Below are 11658 nucleotides of genomic sequence, written 5' to 3' on the forward strand. Positions count from 1 at the left end.
AAACAGAACGAGGGAGGTGGGGGAAGAAAGCGACGACAACGACGAGACCTCGGACATGGCAGTAGCATGACGGGCCTCAACCCATCACTGCCTAGCAATGTGCCATTGATCCTCAAGGCATCTTGCGATGAGCGACTGAAGCGCATCAGATTCCCGCCGGACCTTTCGTCGCTGCAATACCCCGACTTTCGCACGAAGGTTGCTGGTGCGCTGCAATTTGAAGATGTCGACTTTACCATCACCTGGGAAGACGACGATGGAGAACATGTAAGCATCGGACATTGGAAGTGGTGTGCGAGAGTCATTGAAGCTGATATTACGGCGCTTATCAGTGCGAGATTGCAAGCACAGAGGACCTTCAGGAGGCCTTGCTGTATTACCTCCCCTCTGATCCAGAAGCAGCTCCAGGCTCCATTTCGATGCGGGTCACCGTCCGCGTCGACACAGGTGTGAGCTTGAGCGACTTTGGCGGGAGCTCAGTCTATGGTGATGGAAGCGACGACGAAGATGCGAGCGAGCAAAGCTACCCGGTGCCAAGCTGGAGCGGCTCGGCACCTCACGGTAGAGTGCTCAGTCGTCAGGAAAGCCAAGGCAGCTACTCTGGAGCCTCATCCATGTCCTCGTCCTCCTCCAGAAGGAGCGACGGCCGCTTGGCCTTTCGGAAGGGTGAGGGCCAGCTCTACAACGATGGGCACCGCCAGAGCGGAAGCTCTAGCCAATCTTATTCGATACAAGGATCGTCAAGGGGCTCCCTTTCCTCTCTCGACTCAAATGCGGGCGGCCGATCACGCTCGCTCGAGGCCGCTTGGATCCGTGCACGCAGTGGGCCACACGTCAGCAGCCTGACCGGCTCTTCCTTACGCAACTCTCTGGACGTGCTGGATCTCAACCACACTTCCATGGACGGTGACTCAGGCAGCGACGCCGAAAGTGAGGCCAGCAATGTTACGCGGGGTCCCACCAAAACGTCACGGAAGAGGAGAGCAGAGCAGGTTTTGAGTGCCATCCACGAAGGCGTTGAATGTCGTGCCTGTCGAGTGCGGCCCATCACGGGCCCCAGATACCACTGCGCTTCCTGCGATGACGGTGCCGACTTTGTGAGTGTGCGCGTTTAATAAGGCCCGTGGAGGGGAATGCTGATGGTCCGTCTCTCAGTGCACCCTCTGCGAGAGGAGTGGCAAGGCCACAAGCGTGCCGTCTCACGATGCGACACACCTCGTAATTAAGATCTCGGTTCCTCTGGAAACGGAGCAGTCAGCAGCCATCTTCGGACAGTTGCTCAACGATGCCCAACGAAGGCTCGCCCGCGAGGCATCGAGCACCGAGAGCAGCAGCAGAAGCTTTGGAAGTAGCAGCAACTCGAGGTCAAGCTCGGCAACTTCGCTTCATCAAGAAGATGACGTCATGACGTCGGAGCCCATCCAGTGCTCCTTTTGCTCGGCAATCATTCAGTCGCACGAGTCTCGGTATCTCTGTGCAAATTGCCCCGTCGTCAACATTGACGCGGCGACGGGAAAGACAAACAAGGAAGGTTACAACCTCTGTGCAAATTGCGAGACGCACTCGCTCCAGTGCCACGATCCTTCGCATTTCTTCTTCAAAATTCAAGGACTGCCTCGCGGAAGGGGCAATCCGTCAAGCCAAAGGGTCCGCTTGGGAGACCGGTGGGAGATTAAGGAGCTCGGCGGAGGTCCTCTGGCACCGACTCTCTATGCCGATCTCAGCGAGCTGGCGGCGGCCCAGCAGCAGAATGGCTCCCACCAGAACAATGGCAACCAACATGTCCCAGGGAGCTATCGTTTCCCTCCTTTGCCATCATCCACTCAGGCTCCCAGCGAGTCGCACTGCCCTGGCTCGCACTTTCGACGCTGGACGAGCAAAGCATGCGCGCCTTCTTCCTCATCATCTTCGTCGTCCTCATCGAGCAATTCGAGCACAGCAAACACAATGATCCGCGGCGAGGAACTTCCTTTGTCGTCATGCCGCTCGACAGAGGGAGGCGTCAAAGAGGAGAACTCATACGAGCTCGAGATGCTGGGTAAGCGCAAGCTCCTCGTACCTCTGCAGCAGCTCGTCCACCCTTCCATTTTGTGTGACAACTGCTATGTTGTTGTCGAAGGTGAAATCTCCCCTTCCCCTACCATTGTGCCCTAGAATCAAGGCAGCTGAACGATAAGTCTTGTCTCCTGCAGGGAAATGGTTTCGATGCAGCCAGTGCACCTCTTCGTACGACTTGTGTGCACGCTGCGAGTCGAGAATCGCCCACGACCCTTCCCACAGCTTTGCCGTTTTCAAACAACCCGTCGATCTGGACCTTTTTAAATCTTGCGTCGATCATCAGGATGGTGACGCGGCAGTCGTTCGTGGTGCGACGAGGCCGCTACTCTCCTTTTCTCTCTCTTGAAGTGCGTGTCTACCTTGCCCCGAGCTGCCAAGTGACCACAAAAAAATGGGACTTTTTGTATAATAGGATAAAATGCCAATAAGATTGCTTGTGTACAGAATGATGTTTGCGGATACGCTTGTTTCTGCGAGGGACAAGAAGTTGTGTCAGCCAAAGCGTTCGGATTCTAGAAGCACTTGAGGAATCAGTCGGAGTGTAAGTTTCATCAGCCCGCGGCTTCCAGACCAGCACCGGCGAAAGTGGGTCCTTTTCCTTGGCAAGGAGGAAGCCGCGCATGGCAGGCGCAAATTACTCAAAAGTACCATCATGGAAAGAAGAGCGCTCCAGGTGCGTACTCACACATGGGAATTGTTTACGTGGAGCCCAAAAGTCGCAGTGCCAGCTCTTCATCGTTCTCTAGCGTCGTTGGGCCTCGCTCCGTGATCGAAGTCCGCTTCCTCTTCGCTGGCCTTTGCTCCTCCCTCGGCTCGTCTTCATCATCTGAAGCCACTGAGCGGCGATCTTCCGGCAGCACAAAGTCTGGCGTCTCGTACCCGTCATCGTCGTCAAAATCAGCTAGCTCGACTCCGCCTTCCTCATCGTCGTCCTGCCTTTCTCTCTTCTGCCCTGCCCTTCTGCCCTCTTTTTCTTTCCTCTTCTTCTCTCTTCTTCTCTCCCTTACTCTCTCCTTGTCGACCTTGTCCATTTCCTTCAACCGCTCCGCCTCTTCTTCTCTGAATTTCCTTGCCATCTCGTCTGCGTCGCCTTCACCCTTGAATTCCTCTTCTCCCTTGAGCTCGTACACTTTTCTCGGCTTCCCATCTTCATCGAACATGAGCTTCTCTCCCTGGCCCCGCATCCCGCTTGCAGCCATCTTCTTCTTCGACTTGCCCAGAGCCAGCTTTCGCTTCGAGAGATGCGCCTCGTCCTCTACAAACTTGGCATCGCGTATGAGCGCTTTGGCCTTGTCCAAGTCTGTGGGCTTTTCGCCGTCATTGTCTTCGTCGCCCTCTTCCTCTTCGTCACCTGAAAGGGCATGATCGGCACGTTTGAGTGTCATGAAGCCGTCATTGTCGTCCTCGTCGCCTTGCTTCTCAGCCTCGCCCAGCAAATCATCCTCTTCTTCCCCTTCTTCATCGTCATCTTCTTCTTCATCGTCGTCGTCTGCTTCGTCGTCTATATCTTCAGCAAGCAAGCGGCCGTAGTGCTCGCTCAGAACGCCTTGATTCCGACGCTCGAACATTCGATCGTACTTGGTCTTGACCTTGTCGGCCCCGCCCTTTTCTGCACTTCCATCTTCAACATTAGCTGGAGATTCAGCCACTGCCCTTCTGGACTCTGCAGCTAGCATCTTCTCCGCCTTCTTTTTGGCCGCTGAGGCTTCTTTGACGAATTTGACCTTTGGTGCACCGGCCAGGCCCAGCGACTGAGCATAGGGTTCGAGCGGTAGGGCAAGCACATCGAACGTCGTCTTGTCACGCTGCAAGTGAACCGATCGAACATACGAGACGAATGCCTTCTGTCCCAGGTATTTGAGTTCGGGGTCCTGGAAGAGAAAGGCTTGGAGCTGGTTCGAAATGTCTTGGATTTTGCTCTCCTTTGCCTTGATCTTCTCCACTTCGATACCCTTACGCTGGAGCCGACTAAGCACGCCTTCCTCTTCATTCGGCAAGACGAAAAGCAACGCGTTGCCTTTGCTACGGTATCGCGCCGTCCTTCCGACACGATGGACGTAAGTGTCCTCGTCCTCGGGCGCATCCACCTGAATGACCCAATCTACGCTTGGAAAGTCGAGGCCTCTGGCAGCAATGTCGGTCGCGAAGAGGACAGCGTGTTGAGCTTTGGTGAAGTCATTGAAGATCTGCAGCCGCTTCGTCTGTTTCTGCTTGCCATGCAAGCAAATCAGCGAGATACCCGGCCTCATTCTTCGGAAGCTTTCGTGGACGAATTGGACCTGTCGACAAGACGAGAGAAAAACGAGGACCTTCGATGACAAATGCGTCCGAAGAAAGGAGAAGAGCGTTGACAGCTTGCTGTCCAGCTTGACGACCATGTAATTTTGCTGCAGATTGGCTGGCGTCAGGCCCTTCTCTGCCTCGTCTCGGACGGCAACGTATTCCGGCGAAGCAAGGCTGAGCCTTGCCAAATCCTTGACCCTCTTCGTTTGCGTGGCCGAGAAAAGGAGTGTCTGCCTTCCCGTGCCTTTTGGTAGGTTCTCGAGTATGGCATCGAGGGTGTTTTCGAACCCCATGTCAAGGCATCGATCGGCCTCATCCAGAACCAGGACCTGAATCGTGCTAGCGTCGAAGCCAGTCGTTTGGTCCATGTGCTGAAGCAACCTTCCAGGTGTCGCAACGAGGATATTCATCCGAGTCAAGCGATCCTGCTCCATCTTCACGTCCTTTCCGCCAATAACGAGGCCTGCGCTGAAGGTATGGAACCCCCCGATCTTGCGAAGGACATCGAAGATCTGCATAGCCAGCTCTCGAGTGGGCGACAAGATTAGGGCTCCCAAGCCGTCCGAGGGTCCCCACTTCTGCCGATGGAGACGCTCAAGAACTGGGATCACGAATGCCAGCGTCTTTCCTGATCCTGTACGTGCGGCTCCGAGGATATCCGAGCCGCTGAGGGACAGGGGCAGCGTTCTTGCCTGGATATCGGTCATTTCCGTAAACGATGCCTTCTTCAATCCTAAAGTAAGATCCAAGAGAGGGTCAGCTCGCTGCAGAATTGGTCTTTCTGAGCTGCACAACACCTACCTTGCACAGTCTTCTTGGACAGGGGTAGCTCGTCAAACTTGACGAGATCCTTGACCTGCTTCCCTTTGCCCTTGGCGTCCGCCTGGCTGCTAACGAGTTGCTTGGCCCTCTCCTCCAGCTCTCGAATTTCTTCGTCGTCGTTCTGCCTCTTCTGCTTCCGGGCGCCCCGCGACCTCGACTGCATCTGAGCCTTTCCACGTCCGGACTGTGCCCTTGTGAGTCTGGGCTTGGCCCTTTGGCCGTCCATTGTCAGTTTGTCGTCTCGGGCTGTAGGGAGGGACAAGAAGGATTGACTTCCCAGAAAATTTAGAAAAAAATCCACTGGGCGCGCGACACGTGATTTGATCGTCGCTCAAGGTGTGGCAGAGCACCAGCCTTCCAAAGCTTCGTCCAATCACGACGACGCCAAAAGTCATGATCGCCTCGCGGATCCTTCGAGCGGCCTCGAGCGCAAGCACGATTGCCTCTGCTTCGGCTGGGGCTTCGTCTCTTGCGCGGAGTAAGGTCAGCACGCACCTGACTGGCTTGGCCGTTCACCCCAACCCGCTGCCAGCTCTCGTCGAAACGTATCAGAGCACGCTCTCGCTCCTCGAGACGCTCCCAGCACAGTCTGTCTACCGGCAGGCGTGCGCAGCTCTTACACAGAACAGACTCGACCTCGTCAAGAGGCTAGACACGCCCGCGAACAAGGACAAGACGGCGGATGTCGAAGAGACGATCAACGAGGTCGAGCAGGCCATCGATGCCGGTCAGATCGAGGAAGTTCTCATTCAGGCACAGGACGAGCTGAAGCTGGCAGCAAAGATGCTCGAGTGGAAGTCGTGAGTGATGTTGTCTGTCTTGGTCGTGAGAAGGCAGAGCCCGCTCGCTAACAGAGCTGCCCTTCATACCAGCCACGAACCGCTTGAGGTTACGCCAAACCCTGGACAATGGTCCTACTTTGATATGGCCGAGGAGGCCGGCGAGGGCGACCATTAGAGGCCCTCAGCATCCTTGCTCGAATCACAATCGAATCTCTGTCTTCTTTTTGGTGTGCAAGCGAAAAATGAAAGAAAGAAGGAAGGTGTATAAATTCCAAGGAAGTGGGGAGGGAGAGGAGGGAAGGGAGTTAAGATGGTCTCATCAGCTTGTCTTTGCCCAGGCATCATCAATCAAGGTGTCGTATCGCTGTGTCAAGGCAGCGAAACACTGAGCAAGGGATCATGCACGGGAGAGCAGAAGTGCGACTTACAGTCTCGCCGGTCAACATGCGAATGTAGGTCCGAACGCTTTTGTCGACGGAGTCGAGATCGAATTCGAAGATTCTTGCCCCATGATTCCACGGATCGTAGTCGTATCCACCAAAGCCAGAGTGCTTTCCGAAGCAGAGGGGCAGCACCTGTGCGGCGGCCGTCGTGACGTTTGACGGTGCGCACCAGTCATTTCCGTGGTCGTGGCCAGAGACGATGGCATGTAACCTCGATTTGCCTGCTTTCCCCTTTGTGATCGCATTGAGGAAGGGCAGGTCTTGCCCGTTGTACTGTCCCGCTTCTTTTTTTTGTAACGCACCGTCAGATGGCTTCTCTTTACCATCAGAATACTGAAGAGGGAATCAACTCACCGCCACCGTGTCCCTGGGTGTTGAGTGGCTTATCAACGTTGAGGCCCTCATACCTTTTCCCTTCACTTGTGAAACTCTCGGGCCTTTCGTCGGTCACGCCGCCAACCTCGTCACTGTATGGTGCTAGGTTCTGCGTGTAATTTGTAGATTGGATCGGAATGTGCACAAAGAGCAGCGAAGGGGGCAGAACAGATCCCCAGGCTTTCTCCTGCTGGGAAACTTCCGAGTTGATCCAGCCTGCCACGCTCGAGTCGACCCAGTCATCGATCAGTCCGTTTCTGGAGACCAGTGGGATCAGTTTGAAACGCCGGGGTGCACGAGTACAATTCTTCTCCACACTCACCCTTCTGACTTGAGCTGTTTACCCGACCGCGAGTCAAAGAACCAAAGGACCAAAGCCGGCTTTGAGCCCCTCGGTGCATCTTTGGAAGGGTAGATTGGAACCCTTGTCCGTCCACCAACCATTCAATTAGCACGGACGCCCTCTTGCTTTGACTTTACGGTATACCTCTTGTCACTCACCAATAGTTGTCTGAGCCTTCTCCGTTGGAACCGCCACCAACGCCGGCGGGTGCTTTGCGGGTGTACGTTAGCTGCGGTGCCAATTCGTGCTCGTAGTCGGTAATCTGGCCGTGGGTCGAGTAGACATCATTGTCGTGGTTGCCCTTCGTCGTCGAGAAGGGAATTTGCTTCTCGACTGCAGAGAAATTCGTTTTCCTCAGCATTCGTTTGATCAAAGGTTAAGGGAGAGAGAGAGAGAGAGAGAGAGAAATAGATGGAAGGAAAGGCCTCACCAGCTGGACCAAGAATCTGCCGAACGGCATCGCGGACCTGCGCCGAACTGTTGGCTACCTCTCCACTGACGAGGTCGCCCAGATGAACGACGTAGTCTGGCTTTTCGACCTCGAGATACTGCCTTACCGCGTCCGTCGATGCGCGCGAGACGTTGGAAGCGTTCCCGGGCACTGTCTGGTCATCGAGGAGGTGCGTATCGGTGATGATGAGCAGCTTGAACTTTTCGGGAGTCGAAGCACCGAATGAGAGGAGCGGCTGTGAAGGGTATGGATCGAGAGGGGCTGCTCTTGACGAAGCCGACGTGGTCGAGAAGGACTCCTGAGGGATGGAGAGGGACGAGGCGAGGCCAACACAGGCCAATAAAACGAGCAGCCGGGCAAACATAGTACCTTTTCGTACTCGCAGCGACCTCATCAACGCCGGAGAGCTTAAGCTGAAGATGGGATGAGGGATAGCGAGGCATCACGTTCCCTGCCCTTTTTGGAGGGCATTCTCAAAGAATGGCATTTCCGGGCCTGCAGTAGCGCGGTAGTTTATTTTGGCACCGAAACATGAGCAACGTCGTCTAAACCCCACTTGATTCCCGCTCCAGTTCAGGCACACAGACAATCAATGGTTGGAAAATGAAGGTATAAAATTGAAGAGACCCAGCCAGGAATAAGCATCATGCCAACTCGACGGGCACGCTCTGGTAGCTGCTTCCAACGCCACGGTTGCCGGCCCTCGCCGAGCCTCCGATCCAAGTGCGCGCTGAGGTCCACCACTTTGCAGCCGTGTGCGATTCGTCGTTGAGAAAGCCCATCGACTGGACATCGTCGCCTTCAAGCGCGCCCATCTGATCCTCCGCACCGTCGAGAGGCCGCACGAGCCAGCTTGGTCGCGCCCACCATTTGAGCGTGAGGCTGCTCAGGACGACGCTGACGCTGCTGAACGCCATAGCCGCGCCTGCCATCATTGGATGCAGGTGGACTCCCCACGGTAACCCGACGCCCATGGCCAAAGGAACAAAAACGAAATTGTAGGCCGTGGCCCAGACGAAGTTTGCGCGAATCTGGGCAAAGATGCGTCGGCTCAAGTGCAGGGAAGCAGCTACGTCGAGCAGATTGTCGCGCATGAGGACGATGCTAGCCGCCTCGATGGCAATCTCCGATCCTGTCCCGACGGCAATGCCCAACGTAGCAGCGGCTAGAGCGGGTGAGTCATTAATACCATCACCGACCATGGCGATGCCGGGCTTCTGCCGCCGAGAGGCACCTGTCAGCGGCAAACCGCGTCCACCATGGCTGGCACGAGTCTCAGCCTGCTCGCGCAGCTTGACGATGACACTTCGCTTGCCGTTGGGACTCATGCCAGCGTGGACGTCACTTGTGTCAATGTCAAGCTCCTTTGCAATGGCCAGAGCCGTCGCCTGGCTGTCGCCTGTCATGATGCCGCATCGGATACCCATCTTGCGAAGGCCATCGATGCACTGTCGAGCTTCTGGCTTGAGCATGTCGGCCAACGACATGGCACAAGTCAGCGATCCGTCGATCGTCGCATACACGACCGTTCTGCCGAGCCCCTCCTGCTGCTCTCGGAAGAGGTGTACGGCAGCCGGGAAGTCTGCGCCTTGGGTGCTGGAGACGAGATCGAGATTGCCGACCTTGATGCGGTGCGAAGTACTGCCGATGTGTTGCGAGAGGGTGACGCGGCAACGGATACCCTGGCCCGTAATGCTCTCAAACTCCGAGACCGACGGATCTTGCCCTTCAGCTTGACCCAAAGAGGCGCTCACAAAGTGCGACGTGGCCTTGGCTAGCGGATGTTCGCTCCGGCCTTCTGCTGCTCCTATGGCTTGCAACGCCTGCCGTCTCGAGAGCCCCGCCGTCGATGCCTGCTGCAAGTCGTTCAGGAAGACGACTGGGGACGACGCCTTGGCCTCGTCTCCGTCCGCGACGATGCGCTGTTCTGACGAACTTCCTGAAATCGTTCCGTCACCCCAGCAGAGGGCTGCCACACTAAGCTTGCCCCTCGTCAAGGTGCCTGTCTTGTCAAACATGATGTGGCCGATCGTCTGGCTGGCCTCCAGTGGTCCGCCGCCCTTGATGAGGATACCGTTCTGCGCTCCCACGCCCGTGCCAACCATGACGGCTGTGGGGGTGCTGAGGCCCAACGCGCATGGACATGCAACGACAATGACGCTGATGCACAACTTAAGGCACACCATTGTCTTTGTCGCACCCTCTTCCCGGAAGACGTCAGGCAACGCCTGAAGGTTAAAGACGTGGGCCGTGACCATCCAGAAAAGAAAAGTACCAGCGCCGAGCAGGACAACCGACGGCACGAAAACCCCTGCAACACGATCGGCATAGGCCTGGATAGGCGCCTTGTCTGTCTGGGCGTCACTGACCAATCGGACAATCTGGCTCAGACTCGTTTCCTTGCCCGCTCTCGTGACCTCGAAGTCGAAGCTTCCCAGCGAATTGACTGTACCACCGATGACTGCACTTCCGGGCGTCTTTGTGATGGGCACTGCCTCGCCCGTGACCATGCTCTCGTCAACGGTGCTCGAGCCTCGAACGACGATGCCGTCGGCGGCAATCTTTTCGCCTGGTACGACTTTGACAATGTCGCCTCGCTGGATGAGTTCAGAGGGGACCTTGCGCTCGGCTGTCATGGCCTTTCCGTCGGTGTATACAACGGCGGTGCTGGGTGTGAGGCTGATGAGCTTGCTCAGGGCCTCGCTCGTCTTTCCCTTTGCCGCGTTTTCGAGATAGCGGCCAAAGGTGACAAACGTGATGAGCATCGTCGACGTCTCAAAGAAAGTCGCCGGCTTCATGCATTCGCCCGAGCAGAAAAGGCCAAAGAGCATGCTAAAGAAGCTGTAAGTGTACGATGCCGTTGTGCCGAGGACAATGAGGACGTCCATTGTGGCGCTCTTGTGCCTTAACGCCTTGAAGGTCGTCACGTAGAATCGCTTGCCCACGCCAAATTGGACAGGGGTGGTGAGGGCGAGGCAGAGCAAGTCCTGCAGGTAGAGATTGGGCAGGAGTTGCCACATGAGGAGGGCTCGAGTCGAGTGGAACTTTGTCAGGATCATCGAGATGATGAAGACGGGCACGGCGAAGCAGAGGGAGAAGGTAAAGGCGCGCCGCCACTCGGCCACTTCTTTGACCCTGCTCAGGCTCTGAAGCTGCGTCGAGTCGCGATCGTCGGCCAGAACAGCATCGAAGCCGAGATCTTCAATGGCCTCGACAATGTCTCTCAGGCCGACTTTGGCCGCATCAAATTCGACGCGAGCCTCCTCGGTAGCGAGCGACACGACACACGAAACGACGCCATCCATCTTGCCAATGCCTGTTTCGACGGCAGAGGTGCACGAGGCACATGTCATGCCGTACACCTTGAAAACCTGTGAGTCCTCTCGCTGCTCCGCCTGGGCCTCGGCCTCGAAGCCCATGTCCTCGATCTCCTCTGCGATCTTGGCAGGCGTCCACTTTGAATCGTCGTATTCCACGACGCCCTTCTCGGCAAGGAGAGCGACCGTGACGCTGTGTATCCCATCCTGCTGACGCAGCATGCGCTCGATGGTCTGCGTGGCGAGATTGTTACTGTCTGTGAGCATGCGCTTTCTCATCTCGGCCCGACGACGACGACTGCGCGCGACTCACCTCGACACAAGACCCGCACGTCATGCCTCCGATCTTGAACTGTGCCGACATGATCGCAGCGTTACCCTTGCTCGTCGAAGACGAGGCTTTCGACAGCATGACCTCCTTTTCAGTGTCAAAGTCCGCCATCTTCTCTTCCAACAGAGGTCGCGGGCCAGGGTGGAGATTGAAAGTAAAATGGGACTGATTTTGAGCCCGATAAGCCGAAAGCCGTGCGCATCAAAGAGCCTCGTGAGGGTCCAGCGCCGCGCCACCACCACTCTTCGTCTATGGATCCAGGTGTTGCGTGCAGCTGCCCTTGCTGCCTTCGCCTCACAGAGAGAGAAACAATGCGGAGTCAAGGATGAGAGCAAGAGGAAGAAGGCAGGATGGGGGGGAGCATTTCGGATTTAAAAAATAATGAGAGCACCGCCGTCTCGGCGCCCGGCCGGAATGTGCAGGCCCGCGCTTTGCGCGAAATGAGAATTCCAC

The 11658-nt window shown here is 56.3% G+C and overlaps 5 protein-coding genes across 5 annotated transcripts; 2 read left to right on the forward strand and 3 right to left on the reverse strand.

The window, feature by feature from the left end:
* The first annotated feature begins 2 nt into the window (after nt 1–2).
* On the forward strand, nt 3–2502 carry FA10DRAFT_264043 (hypothetical protein). Its single transcript, XM_025520484.1, has 4 exons — nt 3–267; nt 333–1097; nt 1156–2119; nt 2193–2502. Exons 1-4 carry the CDS (start codon nt 67–69, stop codon nt 2402–2404), a joined length of 2142 nt encoding a protein of 713 aa, XP_025380584.1. The 5' UTR covers nt 3–66; the 3' UTR covers nt 2405–2502.
* Nucleotides 2503–2756: 254 nt separating this feature from the next.
* On the reverse strand, nt 2757–5326 carry FA10DRAFT_224713 (DEAD-domain-containing protein; the record flags this gene model as incomplete). The annotated part of the gene is made up of 2 exons (XM_025518622.1): nt 2757–5074; nt 5143–5326. 2 exons carry the CDS (start codon nt 5324–5326, stop codon nt 2757–2759), a joined length of 2502 nt encoding a protein of 833 aa, XP_025380585.1.
* A 230-nt stretch (nt 5327–5556) lies between these two features.
* FA10DRAFT_298787 (hypothetical protein) lies at nt 5557–6229 on the forward strand (the record flags this gene model as incomplete). The annotated part of the gene is made up of 2 exons (XM_025524647.1): nt 5557–5963; nt 6036–6229. 2 exons carry the CDS (start codon nt 5557–5559, stop codon nt 6118–6120), a joined length of 492 nt encoding a protein of 163 aa, XP_025380586.1. The 3' UTR covers nt 6121–6229.
* FA10DRAFT_264045 (Metallo-dependent phosphatase) lies at nt 6205–8023 on the reverse strand. Its single transcript, XM_025520485.1, has 6 exons — nt 7537–8023; nt 7265–7439; nt 7086–7187; nt 6743–7020; nt 6374–6672; nt 6205–6309 (listed from the first exon to the last, which is right to left on the reverse strand). Exons 1-6 carry the CDS (start codon nt 7919–7921, stop codon nt 6265–6267), a joined length of 1284 nt encoding a protein of 427 aa, XP_025380587.1. The 5' UTR covers nt 7922–8023; the 3' UTR covers nt 6205–6264.
* A 129-nt stretch (nt 8024–8152) lies between these two features.
* Nucleotides 8153–11562, reverse strand: FA10DRAFT_298789 (putative CCC2-P-type ATPase). Its single transcript, XM_025524648.1, has 2 exons — nt 11188–11562; nt 8153–11108 (listed from the first exon to the last, which is right to left on the reverse strand). Exons 1-2 carry the CDS (start codon nt 11314–11316, stop codon nt 8202–8204), a joined length of 3036 nt encoding a protein of 1011 aa, XP_025380588.1. The 5' UTR covers nt 11317–11562; the 3' UTR covers nt 8153–8201.
* Nucleotides 11563–11658: the final 96 nt, after the last annotated feature.

This window comes from Acaromyces ingoldii (genome assembly GCF_003144295.1).
Source record: "Acaromyces ingoldii strain MCA 4198 unplaced genomic scaffold FA10scaffold_1, whole genome shotgun sequence".
NCBI classification, from domain to species: Eukaryota; Fungi; Basidiomycota; class Exobasidiomycetes; order Exobasidiales; family Cryptobasidiaceae; genus Acaromyces; species Acaromyces ingoldii.

Coding starts and splice junctions, on each gene's coding strand:
- FA10DRAFT_264043 (XM_025520484.1), top strand. CDS start 67: ATGACGGGCCTCAACCCATCACTGCCTAGCAATGTGCCATTGATCCTC. Junction 268..332: donor AAGACGACGATGGAGAACAT/GTAAGCATCGGA, acceptor GGCGCTTATCAG/TGCGAGATTGCAAGCACAGA. Junction 2,120..2,192: donor CTGCTATGTTGTTGTCGAAG/GTGAAATCTCCC, acceptor TGTCTCCTGCAG/GGAAATGGTTTCGATGCAGC.
- FA10DRAFT_298789 (XM_025524648.1), bottom strand. CDS start 11,316: ATGGCGGACTTTGACACTGAAAAGGAGGTCATGCTGTCGAAAGCCTCG. Junction 11,109..11,187: donor CGTGCGGGTCTTGTGTCGAG/GTGAGTCGCGCG, acceptor CTCGCCACGCAG/ACCATCGAGCGCATGCTGCG.
- FA10DRAFT_264045 (XM_025520485.1), bottom strand. CDS start 7,921: ATGTTTGCCCGGCTGCTCGTTTTATTGGCCTGTGTTGGCCTCGCCTCG. Junction 6,673..6,742: donor CACCCAGGGACACGGTGGCG/GTGAGTTGATTC, acceptor TACAAAAAAAAG/AAGCGGGACAGTACAACGGG. Junction 6,310..6,373: donor GCATGTTGACCGGCGAGACT/GTAAGTCGCACT, acceptor GCCTTGACACAG/CGATACGACACCTTGATTGA.